We start from the raw sequence: 26,174 nt of genomic DNA, 5'->3' as shown, positions 1-26,174 counted from the left end.
GACCGACGCCGCACAATCGCACGCACGCCGCTACACCGCAACCGTGAGTACCGCATACTACAACACGCAACACAATAACACGCACATGTGAATATAACGGCCAATGTGATAATATTAGTGTTCGAAATTTGAAAAATAATAAGAAAGTGCTAAACGTATAATAGTAAACAATAAAAAAAAGCGGAGAGAGGTAAATACCTTTATTTACAATAAAATTATTCGTGTTAAGACCAAGTTAACAATATAAACAATAAAATATAAAGTTTTGTTACAATAATAATTATTGTGTGTATTGTTAGAAGTGGAATTGAAAAGTAAGTTAAACTATTATGGTAGATACTACATAAAATACGAGTACCTACATATTCATTTAGTGCAATAGGTTTACTTAACAATATTCATTGCTTAAATAAATCGTTTGATTCTATTTATTTGTTGTTTACAAATGTTGAAAGTTTCAATTAATTAGGACACACAATGGTTTCTATAGTTAGAATAAAATAAATAAAATGGGCCGTACATGTATGTTATTTACAACATTTTATTGTATGATTTTGGCAATAATCACCAAATTTATTTCTACAATCGGGAATATTTAATACAAACACACATAAATGTTACATCAACAAATTTCTGCAGTTGTTGAAGAATATTAATTAAGAAATACATGAAGGCCTCGGTGGTCCAGGGGTTTAGCACACCGCTTTAATTCCGATGGTAGCGAGTTTGATTCCTAGCACGGTACAAACATTTGTATATACATATAAGTATGATCATTTATATCGGTCTGGGTGTTTTTTATGCATATTATGTATGTATTTGTAAAAATTTAAGTATTCATATCAGTTGTCTAGTATCCATAACATTATTATTACTAATACTCTTCGACAACTGGAGAAGCTTGTTAATGCAACTTTTTCTAAACAACAACTTAGATAAATATATAAATTAAACGAATATATATGGTGTATTAATAAGGATTGACTTCGAAGTAGGTACATTAAGTGCCGATAAACATTGAAGGTTCATTGAGTCATGGAGAGGGCAAATAACATTTGGTCGTAGTCGATTTTCATGGTGTATTCTGACAGTAGGTACCAACGTGATAGGGTAATGCATTAACTTACTATTGTAACAGAATTCCATTTCGTTATCTTCCGATCTGACATGGTCATGTTTAATGTTATAACTTAATATAGAATTAGGGGTACACATGTGTACTCTTTATTTATATTATACAGAATAAGTGATAGTTACCATTTATACATGGATCAGGAAGGCTTTCTATAAGCCATTGATTATAATAATATTATAAATAGGAAAGTATGTCTTTCTGACTATCCACCTCGAACTACTTTACGACTAAACTACAGTATAAAAAAAATACGTGTTTGTTTTGTTAAATTATAAATTAAACAAAATAATATGAAACCATTAATTAAATGTGACGTGAACAAATTGGATTGCGGGACAGACTTGAGCTATCTTTTATCTAAAGAAAGTGCACAAACTAGTGTGTAGTAAGTAGTGCACTAGTATTTATTAAATATTAAAAATTAATATTACATTTTTATTTACCTACTGGCCTGATTCAACGAAAGATTACTATCGATTAATTGTTGGTGATAAATCAAATTCATTAGGTAATTATTTATATCGTCCCCAATATTTATTACCATTGGCAGATTTATAAGACTAATCCGTATTTTATTGAATGAATCATTATTTTGTTTAATTTTATTGACTACTGTATTAGTATTATTCCCTTATAATTAGTATGCATGACACACCACAAAGGTTTGTTGCGAGTAGAACTGACTACAATTAAAACAGGCTTATCAGTTATTATAGGGCGTTTGATCGCTGATAAGGAAAATAATAGGAATTAATGAAAATAATACTTATCTATGTAGTCTACTCTACCTTTTTATCTCAACTAGCATGAGCGGCATCGCTTATTTTGTCAGTTGGTAAATCCTGGCTTAGAGAAGTCAAAGAGAAGATATAACGAGATTGTTTGATATTTTTTGTATTTATTTCTCACAAAGTCTATAGAGCTACTAGCGGCTAAAGAAAATTGTAATATTTTTTTTAAACTGTCCTTGTTTTTAACTTGTATGTTAATCCCTAATAAAGTAGCCATCTATAGGTGAATATTTTGAGATCACTCTACACAAAAATTTTTTTATACCGTTAATTCAGGTATAATATATACCTACCTTTTTATAAGTAATGTTTTTATAACATAAAATTAATAGGATTTAACAATTTTATACTGATATACTTATATATTGCTGAGTGCAGGATTCTAATTATGAACATTTAGGTGCTTAATGTTCTAAAGTTTGTGTTAAATTTTACTTGTTTGCTTTAAACTTGAACTCGTATTCATGTGAAAGTGTTTATATATTCAAATTGTTTGTAATCTTATTAACTTTCAAGATCTAATGCGATTTCCATAACCAGCTGAACTTGAATGTAGTGTTTGTTTACGTTTGAACCGACGTTAAAAGGAGGATGCTTTATTGAGAACATGGTTATGTTGGTCGTTTTTTGTGCATATTATACTCTCTCTATCACTGCAATTCTAAAACGTATTGGATGATATTTTTAATGAACCATTATTTCTCACGCGTATTTAAAAAAAAGTAATAAATCTTGTGCTTACTACATATTTTAATATTTTTTATATTAGACTGGATAATTTCAGAGATATTATTCCTGTATTATTAGTGTCTTTAAGTTGAAGTTTTTAATAATACTTTCTTAACCGACGGTTACGTAATAAAATACGTTGCTTTCTAAATATAATAGTTCTGACTATGCGCAAATAGTCAGGACAAACGATTTTATAAGTATAGATTTGTTATTGGGGCATATGCAATCGGTAGACATAGGGTTTCACTTTCGGGCGCTGACCTTAGCACAGACCGCAGTTGGTGATGGTGAAGTCACTTCACCATCGTGTTAGTATTCAACAAACGTCTCTATGGTGAACGCTGCCAGTACCGTGTCTTGTAGAGCGAGACGTGTAAAAGTTCAGGATAGTATTAAGAATATAAGAATATGTATTTTTATGTTTAAATATATGACACATAGTCACATGATAATATACAAATATCTATATATTAAATATAATAAAAACATACTTATGAATAGTAATAATGTAAAGTATAGTTTTTAACATTTCTGCCTAGTTCTTTGTATATATAGTAGGCTTGACACGCCTATCTCAGAAACGGCGAAGTGATATGAATGTAGTTTTCACTAATGTAGCAAACTTTCCGTAATATGTAGTGTTTGTACAATGCTATTCACTTTTACAAAAAAAAAATATTACGAATATATCAAGTATGAAGTCGCAAGTAACGCCGGTCGTATATATCTTAGATAGATGGGGTAGTCAAAATTTTAATAGGAATGTAAAGTTGCTTAAACATTTTATCCTACTTAGTACCTGCAATATTTCTAAAGATTAGTGATAGGCCTAATGTTCACAGCAATATTAATATTATCTATTTATTATTAGACGGGACCAATGTTTTATATATGTACCCGTATCTTACATCCAAAAATAAAAAAAATAGGTATGTATATGTAGGTAATAGTATTTAAAAAGAATTAAATACTATTTCCTACATATATATACTTACATAGTCAAGATATTGCATTTCTTTTAACAGTTCTAGTCTCAAAGCCAACACTGGCTTGTTTGCTATGTAACAGTGATTTGTAAGCGATGCGTGTATCGTCACATGTCGATTAGGTTCAGATGGTATTGACATTTGTCGTTACCGAGTTTGTAGTTATTATTTTGTTACAGTAGTAGTACCTTGTAAATCATACATAATAATACGTTATCATTATCTGAATAATATCTCTTAGATTTGGTTATGTACTATGCATAGAATGGCAAACAATCGGACGGCTTGCTTGATAGTTAGCGTTAAGTACATATATGAATAGCATTATATTGGGTACTCATGTATTCCTATTCCTTCGATTGCACAGATTCTGTGTTTCGATTATAATGAAACACAGCTTATAAAGTAAGCTGCTTGGTGTCTGAAATACAAGAGATGGAGGTATCCAAAGAAGACGACGGCCGACGAAGAGCTCTTGTTTAAATTTAAAATTCTTGTGTCTAACAATACCAATTTTCATATATATTTATTTTGTTTTAGTAAATCTAATAATACTTCACCGTTTTGCCTAGATATTATATTGGGAGAATTGTTTTATCTAGTTATGCGCTTCATACTAAACAATGTGACTCTTCAACAAAGTTTCGATACAATATATTCGTTCGTTTATTACATCTTTATCTGATCGCTGGAGGCATGATTATAGTACATCTTAGAGTATATCTAAGTTGGATAACGTTTTCATGTTTATTAGAAATACGCTCAGTAGGTTTCATTAAGTTAGCGAGATTTTCTTTTGTTTACTAGGATTACGTAGATTGAGTCACAGACATTTAGCCGCTAGTCTTACCTTATTATAAACTTATAAGCTAATGATTTTAATCGGCATAAAGGCACATATTGTAGACGATTGTATGGTCTTAGTTACTATATTACCCTCGATGGTCTAGCGGTTTAGCACACCGCTTTACTTCCGATGGTCGCGGGATCGATTCCTCGCACGGCACAGACATTCATGAGTATATGTATAATATAACAGTTTGTATCGGTCTGGGTATTTTAGATGTGTAATATGTATATATTTACGAAAAAAAAAGTATATATGTATTTGTATCAGTTATCTGGTACCCATAACACAAGCTTTAGCTAGCCTAACTTGGGTCTAGATGGCGCTGTGTGAATTGTCATAGATTATTATTATGTGTATTAATGTATTATTCATTCACATGTTTAATAATTTAAAATTTATTTTAGCAAAGCCTTACTTTCTTTTCTTACCTAGTAGGTACTTATTGTTGTATTTTTACTGTATTTTTTGTAAATAAAAAAATGTAAAGTGAGATATGTATTGAATTTATTTCTGCGTATCAGAAATATTAAAAACGTAGATTTAGACAAATGTTACATATATTACAGATTTACATTTATTACATTTGACGACAGTAAACTAAAAATTGTACCTATTCGCAATATTTAGTATATCTTTAGTTGTATAAATCGGTATATTTGGAAATTCTCAATAAGCTGACGTTAAGAAACACCGATTAATGATTTTCATAAAATTGGATATCCCTCGGTTTTTCATAAGGCAATAGAGCTGTGTTTTATGACACTAACGAGCACTTGGGGATTCGGCGTTTACCCTCAAGCCTTTGGCACTTTATGGCTTCTAAGTAATTGAGCTGTTTGTCGCGAGACGAACACCAGTAGAAAATTCCAATGACTGAGTGTTTTGCGTTTTTTATATAAAATATTACATTGTTATTGTGCAGACGCAATAAAAAATGATAAATGAAAAACAAAATAATTAAACATAAATAAAAATGATTCAAGGAATTTTTATATAATAAATAATGCGATGCGTTAATAAACATGTTAGAGACAGGTTTGTAATTCTATCCTTCTACGAATATAGGTATATATATATGCTTTGATACTGAACTGCGTCTATCTATATCACAAAGATTTTGTATGAAGGTATATTTATTTATATAACTTCAATGCACAAAATATCAAGGTAAGTACATATGGCGGACTTAACGCCTTGCAGCATTTTGTACCAATCAACCACAGGTCAATATTACATACCGCCTACAATTATATACATAAACGATTCAATATTATTATATCTATACCAGTTTGTCTCTTAATTTTTAATTTCCCGTCACAACTTTTAGTGTAAAACAAACTCCGCTTTCAATGAGTTGGATTTTGATTTGCGATAATTTGAATTGCTGATTTACTTTCAACGCGCTTCTGCAGATGTTCAACCGGTCTCTGTCGTCCTTTTAAGAATAAAATTATTAGAATTTTACTAGTGTATCAATAAGATGCATTTAGTTTAAATTTTAAATACAAGTTTATGATTACGAGAAAACTTATTACAAAAATATATTAGTTTTTGTTACAATATTTTATTAATAGTTAATGTACAATCATACATTATTTACTATTATAGTATAAAACTTCATGTTAGTAGAAATTCCACAGATTTTGTTCTAGTGACTTCAAGAAGGTCAATTGTGTCACTGCTTTTTCTTGTCTATATTGAGGCCATATCATTTCTTTTTCTACTACATGTATTACTATGTAAACAAACTACATACTAATTCGTTATTTCTATCGGTTGCTGTGACCATACAAATGTTACTTTTCAACAAATATTAGCAAACCAGCTATTACTAACTTACGATTTCTCTCTATATATATATAGTATATAAAAATAATTAAACAGTTATATTTAACAAACAGGAACGGTGTGAAAGAGACAAGTAACTAAATTTGATGCTACAATGCCATTGTTATTGTTCTAATCTTACTGCGATTTGGAACAGATCTTATAATAGATTACTTTTAGTCTATCTATTGTTGTTGTGGACACAATGAAAGATGTGTCGGGCACCAGGTCAGGCGTGTTGTATGTATGTTGACAATGTTGACAGCTCGCAGTTCGACCCCGTTAGGGACGCCGTGTTCCGTTATAACTTGTCTCTCATGCATGTACTGTTTGGTATGAGTCTTTGTACTCTTCTGGATTTATTTGGTACGAACACTACTGTGTTGCACACCAAGAAGAAAACAAACTTGTAGGTAGCAGTTTGTTTTTTTTTTGGTGATATTTCAAGCAATAAATATGAGGAGGATTTTCACCAATTTGAATGGATGTCAATATTACTTATTTAACCGACTATGTTTATATTCATAGTGGATGTCTAAAGTTTGTAACGTAAATATGTATTAAGACGACATTTTTATGTTGTCTCCTGATATGAAAGTTTTCAAATAGTGTTTTCTTAAGTAACTAATGAACTATCAATAATCATTACATGAAACAATCTTAAGTATAAGTTGTGTCTTTAAGTATCCATCAAGACTAGCGATTTAGTTAAAATTTTGCAGTCTAGACACATTGAACATTCTGAAACATTATACCCGCGGGAGAGTTTTATCTTCCTCTTTAAACAGAACCACGTTTGTACATTCCGCCCAGAGGAATATAAATAATTTCCCTTCGCTTTATGTAGTACTTGATCTAATGAATTGCAGGTATTTATATTTTAATTATTAGCATACAATATTTATTATTAAAAAATATTAGAGTAACAAATTTACTGTCCAATATAAAGGAAGAACTATACAGTTGTGACCTATTAAGAAACGAGACGAAAAAAGTAGGAACTTATAAAAACGTAACGATGTAGTAATGAATTCCGGTTTAGATTAGTAACTAGTACGTACAGGTACTCCATTTGTCATTTCTTATAGAAGTCTAATAAATATAAATAAAATTCAAACATACATATATTATATTCCCAACTTAAGTTTAAATTATTTACTGTTAATAATGGCGTGCAGTTGGAAGAAAAAAATCTTGAGTTTCTTGCCAATTCTTCTCAATTTAATCTGTATACTGAACTGAACGGTAGGGAAAACATATTAATACAAAAAATATTACGTTGATAAGCGGCTAAAATGTCTTACATGAATAAATGATTTCTGATTTGATTTGATTAATGGTCCTACTGCTGGTAACGTACGTACTTACACAGGTTTTCCCCAGGAGTCACCAATTTCTGATCATTTTGACACATATCAAATCTTCCTCTACTAGTGCCCCACTAATTTTTGTATAGATGTTTCATTATTATCCGTAAAAAAAAGATATGAACAATGATTGATTATTTAATATAATATACTCAATTAAATTTTCTCTTTAATTTGTACCTACCTATATTTAATAAGATTGCTTTGTGTACATGACTCGGTGATATTGAATCTTAATTGTTGGCAAACAACGACTTGCCGAAGTTAAATTATAATTACCAAGTTTAATCAAATCATAATTGGAGAAATTAGTAAAGTCATAAATATGCAGCGCATTTCTAAGTTAAAATCTTTCCTCATTCGATCGTTCGCATTCTCTTTTGACTCTTTAATGACTCCTTATAGGCGAATATTAAAAATAATGGGAATAAAATATTAATTATATATCATCATTTTAGTCATTAATGTTTTAGTTGGAAGATGACTTTCATGAGACCTTGAAATTGTGGCAGATAATATCACTAAAGCTTTAGTACATTTTTTAATAAGTTACTCCACTTATAAATAGTTACAATTTTTATTTGAGTCGTAGAAGTATATTTAAGTAAAAAACTTCTTTTATATTGTTAGTTAGATAATAAATTCAAATTAGTCATCTCATTCTGTCTTCTGCAAAAGTTAGACTGATTTTATTATTCCATCTGACAAAAAAGGCAAAATTTCATCGTTAAGTTTGAAGCACATTCACATTTACACATTCTTATAAATAGAGTGCCGTGTGCCGAAGATTTACAGAGAAATAAAATTGGTAATAATTAGATCCTTTTGCATTTTTGCTTCAGATTTATTGTATATTTTTCAAAAAATCTTTATTAATTCATATAGATGCCCTACAGCTGCAGCTCAAAATAATAATAATAATAAGATTAATATTATATTTTCTTACTTCTTATTAAAAATAATAAAACTATAGACTAGGGAGTAATTTGACCAACATCGGCTGGAATCTCTGTTTATGGCGTGGATACTCCTTACGCAAGCAAGACATTTGTTACTGAACCCTCTCCAAGAGCACTGATAAGCTTATTTTACGGTAGCACAAAACTACCCAGGTATCTCTAATTGCGGGGTTTTAAGTGGTAGATAGTTTTTGCAACGGTTTTAGTTAGAAATCTTATTTTAGAAACATTGATGACAAGATATTTTATTTCGTTTGTTTTTTTCCATTCTTGCATTGGGTGTATAATACACTGTGTGTTTAGTTCTTAATGACATATTAATAATATTACAAATTTTTTTTATTATTCCATTACCTCACGATGAACAAATTTATACTATAAATAAATATAAAACTTAAGGTAAGCTACTAAAAAGATTTGAAATTTATTTATTATTCATTGCAGGTTCAAAATGCGAGCGTTACTTGCGACGTTGGCCGTCTTCCTTGCTGTTACAACTACAGTTCAATGTAAGTACAGTTTACTGAGCTAGACTTTGTATAAAGTCAATAGAGTGGGTCTTCAATCTTATTTTATTAGCCGAGTAATTTGCTTTGTAAGATATCTTTCAGTTAAAGGATGAGATAAGATAGCGAAATTAAGAGAGTAAGAGATATAGTATCTTAGTCCTGTATCATCTGTCATGGGCATCATGCGATATTCGTAGACTATTCATGTATAGAGGCGATGGTTACCACTTACCATCAAGTCGACATCAGCTTGTTTACCAGTCAAATTACATGAAAAATTATCTATTTGTCATAATGACATAAGAACAAACTTAAGTTATATGTACGTAGTAAAAACTAGTAAAATGCAATTACACAATACTCTATTAACTTGTGTTGTTTACTCTATTTTATGGTAAACTAAGTCACATTTATTCCGCAATGTAAATTGTATACACAAGGATTTACTTAATTACTGCCACTGTAATGTTTATTCAAAGATAAGTACATTTTCTTAATTAATTTTATCTTAAAACAGAATTTATATCATACTTAAGAATATTTTATTGATTAACACATAAATAAATATATCAAGTAAAGTTGCATATTCTATAAAATTAATTAACTTTTTATGACTTCCAATATTTTTATCATATGAATTTATATTATAGTATATATTATATAGCTATATTAAGTCGAAAGAAATAAATAGTTTTACTTACTTATTAATAGACAAAATTTTTGCTATTGTAACGATATTATACCGTATGTATTTCCAAACATCAAAACAATGTTAAATTATACTACAATGGTATATTACGATCAATAAGTCATTAATTCCTTTCTAGTTAGGTAAATATCGGAAGTGGCCAAGCCGATGATTAATTTCTTTAATTATCATAGAGTTTTAGTATTTCATGTAATAGATGTATATTGAGTTTAACTGTTAAAATTTTTCACATTTATTTCACTTTATGTACAGATTATACGGTAGTTATCATATTAATTATGCGTAGATTAATTATGTATATCCTAATTATACTACCTGATTATCTTCGTTTATACGATAGGTGATAGCATTGAGTTTGTTGTTGATGTTCATATGAAATGTCGTAACAACTCATTACAATAAGAAATCTATTGATAATAATAATAGTATTCCTAAATTATATGCAATGATCAAATTTAAGAAAAGTATAAATATATTTAAATTTATTGAATTTTAAATTGTCTACAGCGGATGGCAGAGCGCGTGTAGTATGCTACTTCAGTAACTGGGCGGTATACCGACCAGGTGTTGGTCGGTATGGTATTGACGATATTCCGGTTGATATGTGCACACATATCATATACTCATTCATTGGAGTCACTGAGAAGAGTAGTGAAGTGCTCATAATTGATCCTGAGGTAAGAATAATGGAAGTTCCTTAAGATTACGTTGGAGTATGTATCACTGTTGAAAACAATTGTCGTTTGAGGTAGTCTTACGATTATACATGTACCATGAGGCAGTTGGTTTATAATTGAAATATATGAAATAATATTCAATATAAAACAACATATAAGTAGTCGGTTTATTTTCAACTATCTATTTGTCAACTCCGACTTAATAAAAATGTATCAAACTAGAATTGGTATCAATAGAACTGGAAGCTCGTACAGGTCCTGGATATGTCATCTTACTATGATATGATATGGCATCATTGATCATATACTTTCAAGTACAACAGATAGTTTTAAAGTTTGGAGTACTCAAACAAACTAATATTTTATCTTTGCATATTAGTTTGTGTTAGCGATAAGACCGCCTCCTGCGCCTGCATCTTTCTTTAATCTATTGTTATATCTTTCAATGTGTCTACTTTTAATGTTATGGCAATAAAGCGTTATAAATAATTAAATAACACGTAATAAGATATGCACAGTCACTTTACTATTTTTTTAATACAGGATAATTTACGCAGCGCTATCTAGTCCCTAGAAATATTTCAATACAATTTTTTTGTAAATACATACCCAATGTGATTAGAAAATATTCAGATTAATATATTAATAATATCATACTCTCAAATATAAATGTTTGTTCCGTGTAAAGAAAGGAAAAGGAATTGAACTAGCGAACGTAAGGCGGCGTTCTATACCGCTACACCACCGAGACCGTCAATGGTAATAGTAGGGATGTTAGTATGATAACTATATATAAAAAATATCTATGTACGATTCCTGTTGAAGGCCACAATTTGCATTTTATTCATACGCTCTGAAAACACTATTGAAATATCTAGAATATCTGCTGGATTACGAATGCAGGTCTAAAAACTAGGACATCAAAACAATAACGCTCAGCTAATATTTGCATTCGTATGCATAGAGATAGTAGGGTAATATGTTTATCGAGGCTGCGATGTCAGTTGAGTATCTCGAATATTCGCCCTCATATAAATTTACTGTGACAAGTTTGATTAAATGTGCGTGTTACATTGTTGGAACGTTGTACCAGTCATGAGTGTGACATAATGAACTGACAACCGATTAATAGCTGAGGGCATCGTGGTCTACTGACACTACAGTTATTTGCTATATCCCCATATTTATAAGTAAATTGCTGACCCGTGTAACTTTGTCATGAGTTACAGAGCAACGACAAAACATGATGGCAATGAAACCTCTCATAATAGAATAAATTTCTCCGTTTTTGAAGGATTTCTCGTCGGTGCTCTGCTCTTATTGATGTAGCTTGATGTTATACTGTCTACAGTTGTCCTAGATAAATGAACTATCTGACAATAAAATAATTTATCAATTTACACTGATAGTTTCTGAGATCTGCACGTTCAACCAATCGAATAATAAAACAAATTCTTCAGATTTATAATATTACTATAAACAAGTTAAATTATGGATATTTAAAAAACTAATGATAATTATACAATTTCAAGACATGCATTTACATGACCGGTACCACTAGCGTCACATTATAACGTGATAACCGCTGTGGTATTAATGAATGCAGGCGCCGAACAAAAAAGAAATGGTTTGACTATAAAAATCAAGTTGTTAAATTAATCGTATTGCTATTTAAATAATGAGAATATTAGGTTGTATTTATATGTTGTCATTTGTGCAATTTTAAATATATTGAAAGTAAATACTTTCGCGCATTAACCATTGGACTAGGTAATATAAATAATAATATTTAAATATGTGATCTATAAATCTAGAAGAGAATTGTAGGTAATTGAAAATGCGTAGGTGATGTCTAAACATTTTTATTATTCTAGATAGGTACTATTATGAATTCATTATGATTTTAATGGACTCTATACTCAGGCTATCAGAAAAAGGAATTGGATATCATAAAAATTATTTCGGCTATTAAAATACGGGCACAGTCGTATATCAATGATATGCCTTATGCGTTGCCATTCCTGGTCACTAAGATATCATGTATATCAATCAAATCTGGACGCTTAGACATCCAATGTAATCTCACTGCCATATCTCAACTTTAGGCAGTTGCTTGGCGGCTGAAATAGGCACCAACGCATACGTCTACCTAGAAAGTCTACCTCGGTAAACAGAGCATTGAATATGTATAAATAAATTTACTTGCCTTGATAAATTAAAATCTATTTCGTTTCTTAGAAAAATATTGCAATATCAACTGCATACTTTTTCAATTTAAGTTAAGTTAAATTAAAAAATACAGTATGTCGGAGTAGTTAGGGATAGAGATTGTAGATGAAATCTATAAAGGATAACGTCCTGTACAAAGCACAATGTCCTAACTTATTGCTGAGATCAATGACCAGACTCCGCAGCTCATAGACGTAGACTACATTTCGAAAGGAAACTTTATTATAGATTTTTAAATTACATCCTGAAAAATACAGTAGACAGAGGTATTAGAGTATATCTACTTATTGGTCGAGCTTGTTTGTAATGTAATCTTTATTCTTAGTTCACCGGCGGGAACTAAGAATGGCTATAATCTGCTATATTTACACAAATTGTATGCAAATAAACATGCAATGCAGGGAGGGATAGTTAATAACATATATCTTTATGTTTGCAGCTGGATGTAGATAACAATGGTTTCCGTAATTTCACGTCCCTCCGTTCATCACATCCGAACGTGAAGTTTACGGTAGCAGTTGGAGGGTGGGCGGAAGGCGGTAAAAAATATTCACATATGGTCGGCCAGAAGAGCACAAGAATGGCATTCGTTAGAAGTGTTGTAGGTAAGTACTGCGTCAGGGATACTGAGTACTTAGTTTTTACATAATAATAATAATGACTCTTGTACAGTTTCACAAAATTATGACCGTTTTTATCTTCGCCTTCATTTTACGTAATAAAAAGAGTATAATTATGCACGTCACATAAATGGATATTTATCGTGATAATTTTATTTAATGCTCCCAATATTTATTAATATGTAAAAATGTGTAAAAATATTTTTATTTGTAATTAACCCAGCATCGTATTTTTATGTTCAAGTTTTATGTAAACCTGAATTAATCTATAAACAATAATAATATTGCAATATACAGTAACGTAGCAACTTTCATTCTCTTATCTCAATTACGTACACTTCTTCATTATTTTAATATGGATTATGAAATAGGGGTAACAAAGGCTGACTTCATTGTGGGGACACTCAGTGAATTATGCGGTCAAACATAATTTTTCCGCGTGTTGTCAGAAACAAAGAGGCGGAAAATGTACTAATGACGTGACAATAATATGTAACATATTTAGAACTTGTTTGAGTTTATTTATTATTAAAAAATAGTTACTTATGCTTTTAGTACAGTATCTACTAATACCCATAAAATAAAATATATATTCGTACAATAAACAAACTAAGTGGCGGTCATTTATAACACGTTAATACATATAACATATACATATAACTATATGTATTAGCGTAAAAAATAACAGCACATATATTTTTAAAATATGATGCCCGTAATACCGTAGTGCTATATAATTAATTTGAATAAAATAAAAACTTTATAAATTGAATAATGAAAAAATGTTTTAGTTAGATAAAAACCAATTACGTTGCGATATTAAGGAATCATTTACAATTCCCTTGTTCGATTTTGGCAAACAAGTCACATCTTACAAGCGAAACTGAACTGAATCTTAATGAACTTATTATCAACAGAATGGAAATAAGTACGATAATATGCTTTATTTATTGCAAATTTGAATTAATAATAACGAATTAAAAGTAGTAGGCGTTATAGGAGACGTTACATTAATCCTTCAAGTTTTTACTGGTCCTATAGTAGAGTTTTGAGATTTTCCTCCCTGTGAACTCAATATTGTTATAGAGGCTTGGTATTTATTCATATTATATGAATACATGAATACATGACCAAATTTCAATGATTCATTTACGATAGTAACAATTTATTGGTGTCTACTTAAAAATATGAATGAATCAGAGTTTAAGTTAGTTTTTTTTTTTCAATTTAATCGTAAGAATGTTTTATTATTTACTTCTATTTTTAAAAAGTTTGAATGGCTATATGTAATACCCACCTTTTATGTTTTGAGCTTTTAATAAACATTTACTTATATCTTGGCTTGGAAACAAGAATGTATAAACTCAACTTTACTACCACTTCTTGTCTACAAGAATTGAAAAAGATTGTAATATATGATTTTGTCTTTATTCTTTTAGTTTGTATAATAATTTGGACACTATGTACTTATTACATTTTCCAATGTTAATAAATACTTCAAAGGATAACAGTTTTTTTTATTTTTTAGGTACTTCAAATGACACTCTTAGTACCAATACAAACGGAAATAATATTATCAATACAAATAACGAAACATCAAATAGTCATAATATTTTTACACATATTTAATGCTACAATTAGGTAGAGAAGTATGTTGAGTAAATAATACTGGTATATTTTGAAGAATCCGCAGAGAATTTTTATTTTCATACACTGCCTATTTACTTTGCTTTAGCAAATAATTAACATATTTACTAGGTATTTCTATGATAATAGTGCCCAGGATAATTAATTGTGTTTTGTTAAACAGTACTTAATGAAAAATGTATGTGAATAATTGCATAGACATATTAAAATAAATATACCGTTGCGATTGTTATCCCAGATGGGTTAGTTAGAGGTATTGTCAACTGACAATGTTGTGTGGACCGCAACACTTGACGTCCTTACATTTCACTGATTAAAATATTCAATGTGGGCGAGCCTATTGTTAGCTCTCGGATTAATTTGTTTATATGTAATTTATTATTTTTAATTTATTTCTTTCCTTTTGAATTTGTATACTGAATTAGACTTGGAAAAACTGGTTGTTTATAAGCGGCAAAAATTTTCTACATGAATTTTGATTTGATATGATATTGTTATCTGTATTTCAGTACTGGAGAGCCAGTCAGATATATACATTTAAATATAAAATGTGATCGTTCGAATTTTTGAATAAACATTGCCACTTTTTTGACATTTAAAAAAGTGAATCCTGTGTTACTCTCGTTATCTAAGATTTACGTAGGTACCTATTCAATTAGGATACTTTTATTTTGTCCGTAATTTAAAACGATGTTTTCAATGTTGATTTTATTATAGCTGGGCTAAATATTTAAATAGGACAAGACCAGGTTATTCAAGTAAGTAGAATAGATGAAAAGGAAATCAATACCTGCTTTTTATATAAAGTAACCTAAATTTTTAAAATACTAAAAATGTAGGTTACTTTATAAAGTAAGCCGGACTAAATAGTGTGTAGGATTTACTTTGAAATTTGTGAATTACTGATTTAGATCCAGATAAGTTATAGAGATATGGAGAATAAACAATAAACATAATGTAATAAGTATAATTTAAAAATATTAAATAATATTAAAAAACTATATTAGGATAAATTCTTGTTTGTGAGTTAGCTTAAAATGAGTATTTACTATTATTAATAAAAAAACTGTATTTTTATACAGACTTCATCAAAAAATATGACTTCGATGGCCTCGACTTAGATTGGGAGTACCCTGGGGCAGCAGACCGTGGTGGTTCATTCTCAGACAAGGATCGGTTTCTGTACTTGGTACAAGAATTGAGAAGAGCCTTCATAAGGGTTGGTAAAGGCTGGGAGCTGACTGCTGCTGTACCACTCGCTAATTTCAGATTAATGGAAGGATACCATGTACCTGAACTTTGTCAGTAAGTATAAGTAATACTAATAATGGTAACTAAATGCAATATGAGATTGCGAATTATTAGAAATACATGATGTGGGATACATTTGATTTCATTATCATTCGTCTGCCGTCGTCTCTCAGATTAATAATATTTGAAAAGAATAGTATCGATATAAATTAGAGAATGGATACAGTTAATTGTTAATGAAGCGTTTTTTTTAATTAATTATAATTATTTTAAAAGCAATCGCTGTTGCATTATTTGAACAAACTATCGTGGAACAAATATAACATAATTCATTAACATCAAAAAAATACTCCGTGGAACTAGCAATTTTACTGTTATAACAAATTTGTTTGTAAACAATATTAAGTTGCTCACTGAACTTGTTCAATATTTACTTCAACTTTAATTTCAATTACATATATGTATTACTATTGTATAGCATTTGCATTCGATCATCTGAGTTTACTGTTTGAGTCTTTTTTATATTATCGTATACCTATCGTGCACGTATTCAGTATCTGTAGAAATATTCCTAAATAGTAATGTTATTCATTTATAGGGATTTGGATGCTATTCATGTGATGTCATATGATCTGCGTGGCAACTGGGCAGGTTTTGCAGATGTGCATTCTCCTCTATACAAACGTCCTCATGACCAGTGGGCTTACGAGAAACTCAATGTGGTAAGTCTCCTTATATACTTATTTTTTAAATTTCTTGTTTATATCATTAATACAGTTAATTGTCTGTTAAAAATCGAGCACATAAAGTCTCTGATTAACAATTATCTGCTGGATGTTAAAAATAAGTAACTACATTGAGTTGCATGTACCTAAGGTCCTATCTACTTATCACCACTATTACCCACGAATGGTAAGTGAGGCGATAAAAATTAAAAAATATCCCAATTTAAACGAGGAAAATGGCTTTAAATTGTCATGTACGTAGAATTGAGTGATAAATAAGTTTAAACAAAGCATTCGGTAGCATCGGATCATCTTCTCTTAAGAATTATTTGATAAATCTAAGGGTAAAATGATTTATATCCACATAGATGTGTTTCTAATTACATTATATGTTTGATAATGTAGTATAATTTGTAAAATGAATAGTACCACAGGTGTTATATCCATGAAGTGATATCCGTGGTGCTTCATTCATGCATATCTACATATATATAGGCGACGGTTACCACTTACCATCACGTAGGCTGATAGTTTCAACCAATGAAGTTACATAAAAAATATGTTAAATAACCTTTTTGCTCTTACAGAACGATGGTTTACAACTGTGGGAAGATAAAGGTTGTCCTACAAATAAATTGGTAGTTGGAATACCATTTTACGGTCGATCTTTCACTCTGTCCTCTGGAAATAATAATTACAACCTGGGAACATATATTAACAAAGAAGCAGGCGGTGGAGATCCAGCACCTTATACTAATGCCACTGGTTTTTGGGCTTATTACGAAGTAAGCGTTTTATCTAATATATAAAATTCTGGTGTCACAGGTTTCGTGTCCACTGCTCAAAAAAATTTTTTTCATTATTTCGACAATTTTTTTTTTTTTAGTATGTGGCTTTACAAAATACATACAACCCATAATTTTCAACCTTCAATCACCAACTCCTATTATTTAATAGTGATTTAATTTATATGCAAAAAAATGTGCATCGCTTTTTAAGCGTAAGCGTACAGTTGTAATGTTTATATTATAAACATTACAACTGTGCACACACACGCCTAAAACGCGCCTGATTGGAGTTTGTTTAAATTGTGTCTCCTTGAATAGACGCCAAAAAAAAAGTATAGGCTTTGTTTATACTCCACAAAGTATTTGTATAGAAGGGTAGCAAATATACAAGCCAGTAACAGTAAAAGAAGCAAAACGAGCAACTGAGAGTTATTTCTAATAGTTTAAAACTCATTATATTACCATATCTATATATATATATATTTTTTTTTTTGAGTATCTTGTTTGCTTTTAAATATTTTTCGATTAATTTAGATTTAATAGTAAATAACAAAAATATAGCACTTACATTTATCTTCATCTATATTTATGGCATTTATAATTCTGAATTATAGTTTCAACTTAAATGATTAAAAAGTTATTAGAGTAACATATTTTAATGTGAAACCCATAGTGCTCTCCCTGTAGAGTCAGGCAGATTAAAGTCGCTCTGTCTACTGAACTAATTTAAAATTTTTGCTTTCCTGCTTAATTATTTAATGAGTAACAGATTAAACGTGTCCCTAATGTCTGTTGCATTGTAGATATATATACAAGTAAGTACTTACAAAATAGGCAACTTCCTAAGTAACTACTAGGAATAATAATATAGGTTTAATGGGAAGGTCTCGCAAAATTGTTTTAAATAGATTCACGTGTATTTAATTCTTATATGACTCAAATGATAAACATTTATTAAAGCCTATGTAAGTATCGATAACTTAATTCTTTTTAGTTAATTAAAGTTTGTAATTTTTTTATATTTCAAGAAATATTTTAAAGTAGTAAACAAACAAATACTAAAAATGTATACAAAGATATATTATTGTGTTAGATATTCTCAATAGACAAAACGATACCTTTACCATTATAGTATCATCAAGTTCAAGGCGTCTGTTTGTAACTTGTTACTAAAAGAAGATATTATGACAATATGCTCGAACAACTTCTAATTGGCTGATTCCTGGATACTAAACATTGACGAAGGATGACAGCGGTACGGAACCTCGCTAGTATAATGATGGTCAATAAACGAATGGCGGTTATCTGAAACGAATGTGCTGGAAAGAGCTGCCAGTAATTATACCCATTAAAGCCTGCCTGTACAATATTGAAGTGTTTTGTTAAATTTCATCTAAATTGCTGAAAGATAAACTTGGATACGGTCTAAAATAATAGACCTTAATAACCATAATTTACCTGTTTATAGGAACGTTCAGTAGTATGATTTTTAATGCTTAAGTACACCGAATTAGCAATATTTAGGAATCGGAAAATATATTTATATCTAACATACTTAATTTTCATAAAATAGTTTCGATACGATCTATCTATTTAGATTAATTTCAAGAATATATACATACATATACTGATATTTTATGCGTACTTATTAAACTAAAAACTTATTAAAAATATATATGTGAAGGTAATAAAAATATATAGGACGCAATATTTAATTGAATATATTTATAGTGAAATTTTGTAGATACATATAAAGGTATTTTTTATTAATAACTTTTTTAGATTTGCACTGAAGTTGATAAAGATGAATCCGGCTGGACCAAGAAATGGGATGAACATGGAAAATGTCCTTATGCTTACAAGGGCACTCAATGGGTCGGTTATGAAGATACACGTAGTGTGGAAATCAAAATGAACTGGATCAAGGAAAAGGGCTACTTGGGAGCCATGACCTGGGCTATTGATATGGACGACTTCCAAGGTTTATGTGGTGAAAAGAATCCCTTAATAAAGCTGCTTCATAAGCATATGAGTTCATATACTGTGCCTCCTCCGCGTACAGGCAACACTACGCCTACAGTAAGTATGCATATGTAATTAATTAGTTTATGGAATGTTAGTAATATATGTTGACTTCAAAATGAATGTTTAGAAGAAATTGAAATGAAAGTTTAGTTTCTTGCCAGTTATATTGAACTAAATCTGATCAGAAAAGTTTAATAAGAATAATCATTCTTATGAGATTCTAATGAAATTTCGTACATAAAAATATACTTTTAATTTGATAATAATAATGACGGATGGATTAACCTTTTTATATGATGGGGCATAAGAAAGTTGCCCCAAATTACCCAAATTATCCCAAATTACCGTGATCGAAATACGAATCAAATATGTCAATCATATAAAGAAATGTACCTCACACTGCGTTAAGTAGATCGACAATAAATACAAACCTTCATCATATATTCATAAGAGTGATAAAATTCTTATAACTGTGAAAACATGTTTACTTTGGAAATTACATTTTACGTCATAACATAATAGAGATATATGGCGTAGAAACATCCAAAATTGTTGTGATGAGATGTAAGCAATATATCTTTCTTGTAAAAGGTAATTTACAGTTGTATTTTAAATACAGGTTTAAAAATACTTATACTTATATGTCAGAGAAATTACAGGGTATTAAGATATACATAATATAGTATAGCAATAGAATAGAATGTGAGAAATTAATTTTGTCACTGCTATGATGTTATTATTATTTTGCTATATATTTTTCAGTATTCTCCCTTTGGTGGGGTGATAGAATTGTCTTTAAAAAAGATACCTAATGAAATGTGACTTAATAGGAGAGCAGTCTTGATTGTATATTATTATTTTTAGCCGGATTGGGCAAAACCACCGTCGACACCATCAGACCCATCAGAAGGAGATCCTATACCCACTACTGCGAGACCTACAACAGCTGCCAAGCCAATTAGTACCACCGCCAAGCCGACTACAATCACTAAGCCGACTATTGCCGCTCAACCAACTACCGCTGTTGCATCAACTACTACCCAGGCACCAACAACTATTTCTACGACAGCATCTAGCACTGATGTGGATGCTGAATTGCCTGTGGTAATTTTATTTTAGTTGCTGGTATATTATACAAGTTTTTACCTCCGACTTTACAAATATAAAATAAATATTTGTACGTACGATTGGAATATGTTTATTAATTAGATGAAAAAGTAGTCAATAATACTAAATTATTTAGTTAATACAAATATATTACAGTTGTTTAAAGCGTGAAATTGTTAAGAGCTAGAAACAAGAACATTTCACATTTATATAAAATAACAGAGGTAGGGTATTGTTAGTAATGGAAACTAGTGGCTTAATTGCGGGAAGATTGCTAGAATAAAACAATGGTATTCCCTGTAAACTATTGCGGTACTCACTAATTAAAAATACTGACTAATTTAATGTGTGAGGTTTTTTTTTCAGTTCATTCAAATTAAATTATTTATTAACTTTTATTCATATTGTATATACATATGAATAAGGGCTATAAATAAATAAATTTTATAGAGAAAAAAAAATTGAAGTTAGGCCATGTGATTAAGACAAATAATATAGATATAAATTGCGTGATACTTAAACCTAATAATTATTTTAATAGGAGAACGAGATAGATTCTCCTGATGACGTTTGTACTTCTGAACAAGACTATGTTGCTGATAAGAAACACTGTGATAAGGTAATTATTGTTAACTGTTTCTACTTTTTTCTTAAAAATAATCCCAATATTCAGTTCATAAGAATTTCTAAACAAAGACTTTCATGTTTTGCTTTCAAGATGTAATGGTATTCTATAACTTGTTAGATATTACGCTATATATCTACATAAATTAGCCATTACTTGTAGCCGTAACTTAGTCCACGTGTATCCTAAACTAAAGAGGTCCCAGAGACATTAATTTGCGCCTAAATAGGTCACACTGATGACATTTTAAAGAGATTGAATTGAATTAAAGCATTTTAAAGATTGCTTAACCTCGTCTACTATTTACATATGTAATGCATTGAACAGATAAGAAATCAGATATAAAAATATATATTTTTTAATCTATTCCAGAGATACTAATAACAAATATTCAGACTTATACAATAAGGAAATATAGTTTAAATTCCTTTGCCTGACAAATAGGACAAGTATTTACATTTCGTGAAATTGGCCTAATTACACCATTGGACGCTTTAACTGTAGAGGTTTTTCTGTTTAAGATTCATTACGATATTTGATTTAAATAACGTTTTAGGTGACCTTAGGAGCAAGGGTCAATACATTAGAGATTTCCGTCCATTATTCCGTCTTATAAGGCAGTTTAAGAGTCACAACGGTGAAATTTTGTGGTAAAATTAACACCTTTATTTACACGATTTAGATTGCAATTGTATTAATGATCTCGTCATTGCTTAGTGATCTTACAACTTATATATTGGTTGTTGTAAGTTGTGAAGTCAAATCTGTCCAGAATAAACTATAATTAGTAATTGTCTCTAACTGATACTCTGCTGATAGAAATTCTGATAAAAATCCAAATGCTTCAGTAAAAGGGCAGTAAGCTTTTTTCTTGCTTCATAAAAACATAGAAGAATTTGTATGTAAACAACAATTACCTCATTCAACACGACACGCATGGTGACTGTCACAGTTAATCATGCTATTGACTACCCTATTTGGGATAACTTTCGTGAAGATGTATAATGATCATAATAATCCTGGATAATTCACACAGTATCATCGAGTCCCAACAAAACAGAGCTTGTGTTATTATACACTTTTTTACATACATAATATACATCATACGAGAATCAACCCACGAAGTAAAGCGATGTGATAAACCGCAAGACCTTCAGAGTCCATTGAAGGCAATAATAAATATATATTTCTTTTTACAGTATTGGCGCTGCGTCAATGGGGAACCGGTCCAGTTCACATGCCTACCCGGGACAGTCTTCAACTCAAAACTAAACGTTTGCGATTGGCCGGATAATGCTAAACGTCTCGATTGCTCACCGTAATTTTAAGAGATATTATTTATATTGCATTAATATTATATTGCAAATGCACTTGAATAGGAATAATTATTTTTAACATTCTCTACTTGCTAAAATTGTGAACGTACTTTACAATTTTAGCAACATCGCTGTGAATTATTAATGAATAAAATATTGTCGTATTTTGTTCACTTTCTAACATAATACGCTAATGTTTGTTATATGATAGATTAATTAGTCATTGCTAGTTAGATTAGTACAATATGTTTTCATAAAAATGTAGTTCAAAAATTCTACGTGATAATTATTCTCAGATATAGGTTAGGATGTAATTGTTATTTATAAATGAGAACATTTAATATTAAATTAAATACTCATAAGATAAAATAACACATACATACCCACATATTTCACTCATTGTGAACTTGAATTAATAATAGTTTTGTATAATTGGTTATTTCCAAGACTGTGTTAAGTTATAAAAGTGATTGTGAAGTTATAAAAGTTCACTTTTTATAGACGTTCATAAATAAGTTCAATGATGCTCGTAGTGGCGGTTTAAGCCGAATTAAGAAACCAAATTTTTTAACAGGTCCAACCTGTTAAAAAAATTGTTTCTTAATTCGGTTCTTAATTTTAGATTTTAATAAATCAATACTTACAAACGACCAATCTTTCTCTTGATTTAGACTTTGCATAAAATAAAACAAAATATTAAAGATTAAAAAAACTTTTAGTTGCATTATGTCCAGCTAGAAGTGCAAGCGCGAATCCCTTAATGCGCACGGCCCGTAGCATTCGCTACTCTTGCCACTAAGCTAATCCGGTACAGTATACTCGATTAGCTAACGGAGAAGGCATAATATTAATTTCTTGGACAATTTGTTACAAGCTGGCGTGGCTCTCCTGGCAGCCAATTACACGCTTCTCGACTTCTACTGAATTTAAATGAAATTTTCAGGACTTCTGAAGAGTGGTTCTCTCTCTAACTAGGTTATTTAAGGTTATTAATTTATTTCTAACAATAATTGATAATAAATAATGTTGTTAACAGATCACCGTTTTTATTATATACCGTTTACACCGTTTATATTATGTTATTTCCACATATAATTTTTGGAAGACTTACTTTTGAATACTATACTATTCAACATCTAATTCATTCATTAATAATAATAATAAACAAATTTCTTTTATTCATGACTGTAACTAATTCATATTAACGAAGCTCAAAGTATATAATAATAAAAATAGTAGCAATAGAGAAAGTAGAGTTCTATGTTTTTCTTGACCACTGATGGATGTAGTAGATGACGATGGATATGAACAATATGTGCTTCCGTTGAACTACAGACGGATAATAGGATGAAGCTGAGGTTATATTAGTTTCTATTGTGATGAATTTACCTAGAATATACTATAATGGTTTCTGTGATGAACCACATTAAGATCTACTACCACTCTTGCTAGGAGATTGATAGCAGTTACTACCAAGAATATAAAATTAAGACATGATCCTATATGTGCTCATAAGCTCAACAGAATGCAAATAGAGGTATTAATATCAAGGTGTAATGGAAAATAATTTTTATTCTTTATTTCAAGGATTTATCTTAGATTTAACGTATAATTAGACTGGAAAGCATTTGACATTATCTTTGTAAGCGAGTAATTTACATAACTAAAAAGGGCCGATGAATTATTCTTTTGGAAGAGCGAGCAAAATTATATATAAGAATAGACAGGCTGAATCTTTTAAATGCGAATGAAGCGGACACCCACTCAAGTAGATAATGAAACAAAAACAGTATTTCGTAGATTCTATAAAAATATTAAGAAGCATTTCTGTTCTACAGATGAATTTAGTATTAGGTATCTATCTTTAGCTAAAAAGAAGGAATAAACAACCATACTGTTACGACTGTCATCTTAGAAGGTTTAGTCAGTCTGCCGATGTCATCAAGAACGTAACATTACATATATAGAGAATCATATAAAAAGATGAAAAAGTGAATAAAAAGAAACACAATAGAGATTAACAAAGCTATATCATTTCTCTTTGGATTTGTTAACAAATCTAAAATGAATTCGTATTCGGCGAAAAATTGATATTTATATTAATAACAATGCGAAAATGAGATGGTCTAAGTTTGTTAGGTTTTCATTGTTATTACAAGGATTGATTTCGTATACTTGAATACACATTATGAAGTAATAATTAAGATATAAATAACTCACAGCGCCCATTCTATGAATTAATAATTCAAATGAAAAACTGTTTACAGTAAACGAAAGTGATGTTTTACACAAGAGTTTTAAGAAGAGATCAAAAGAAAAATATGACGCCATTTTTTTTATGGAAAATTTACGAAAGATGAAGAAAATGTTATTACTTTTAAAAGGATTAATTTAAAAATTATGTATCAAGGTTCCTCGAGGTAATCCTTAAATAATGAAAATACTTTTTACACGGAAAAGGTAGTTTTCCCATGAGATAAGGGACAGTATTAGTCAAAGTTTCAAAATTTGGCAATTACTTAAATATTTGTTTTCTTTTAACAATATCAACCTTGTTTCCAAGTTTTGCTGGGTATTTATTTACTTTAAAGAATTTTTATTATATTGTTCTTTTCGTTTTTAATATAAACAGGCATATTTTTACATAGCAAGAAAGGGACTTGATTTTTATAAGTAAGAAGATTTACAAAAATAGTTAAATATATTAAGTAGGTATACACGCAGAATTCACTTTATAACTATATATACTCTGTGCTTATGCACTTTAAAAAAATTAGCATAATACACAAAAAATATTAATTAAACTAAGAACTCATAAGTCTTTTTTTATTAGATGGGTATGAGACAGCCTTAGGTTATGAGATACAATAGGATTTTTTATATTAAAGTTGGCTAAAAAACTTACGACACACCTAATTATACATGGTTTGCGGATGGCAATATCAGAAGAATGCAGGCGATTTGCCGGTCTTTTAAGGAGGAATAAAATCTTTTTTTAAGGTTTCAATGTCCTGTCGGTTCTGAAATACCATTTTCGGGAGGCGATTTTATAACGTGATTGTATATGGAAAAAATTTTTGGCAGAATGCATGGTGGAGGAAAGTGATTAGTTCAGGTGATAAGGGTGGTTATTTCCATAGTACATTATAACCCTTTACACTTAAGGGTATTAATGACTTTGATATGATATATATAAAATATTCACAGATAATAAAATAGGTACCAGGTTTTTCATTCATAATATTACCATAATATCAATATTCAACTCTGCCGTCTTTGGCTCGCATTTCAAGCATGGA

The 26,174-nt window shown here is 29.9% G+C and overlaps 1 protein-coding gene across 2 annotated transcripts; it reads left to right on the top strand.

Moving 5' to 3' along the window:
- LOC131846624 (endochitinase) lies at positions 1-23,912 on the top strand. Of its 2 annotated transcripts, none has more exons than XM_059195973.1 (11): positions 1-43; positions 9,092-9,156; positions 10,373-10,542; positions 13,211-13,376; positions 16,121-16,343; positions 16,888-17,011; positions 17,602-17,799; positions 19,585-19,881; positions 20,692-20,931; positions 21,476-21,553; positions 22,759-23,912. In XM_059195973.1, the coding sequence occupies exons 2-11, from the start codon at positions 9,099-9,101 to the stop codon at positions 22,879-22,881; spliced, it is 1,677 nt and encodes a 558-aa protein (XP_059051956.1). In that variant the 5' UTR covers positions 1-43; positions 9,092-9,098; the 3' UTR covers positions 22,882-23,912. The 2 variants fall into 2 exon arrangements, with proteins under 2 accessions (XP_059051956.1, XP_059051957.1); XM_059195974.1 differs by lacking the exon at positions 1-43 and adding an exon at positions 64-190.
- The last annotated feature ends 2,262 nt before the right edge of the window (positions 23,913-26,174 follow it).

This window comes from Achroia grisella, unplaced genomic scaffold (assembly GCF_030625045.1).
Source record: "Achroia grisella isolate CSIRO2021 unplaced genomic scaffold, CSIRO_AGI_Agris_v1 utg511, whole genome shotgun sequence".
In the NCBI taxonomy this organism is placed as follows: Eukaryota; Metazoa; Arthropoda; class Insecta; order Lepidoptera; family Pyralidae; genus Achroia; species Achroia grisella.
This window is presented reverse-complemented; position numbering and strand designations above follow the sequence as displayed.

Coding starts and splice junctions, on each gene's coding strand:
- LOC131846624 (XM_059195973.1), top strand. CDS start 9,099: ATGCGAGCGTTACTTGCGACGTTGGCCGTCTTCCTTGCTGTTACAACT. Junction 10,543..13,210: donor TGCTCATAATTGATCCTGAG/GTAAGAATAATG, acceptor TTATGTTTGCAG/CTGGATGTAGATAACAATGG. Junction 13,377..16,120: donor ATTCGTTAGAAGTGTTGTAG/GTAAGTACTGCG, acceptor ATTTTTATACAG/ACTTCATCAAAAAATATGAC.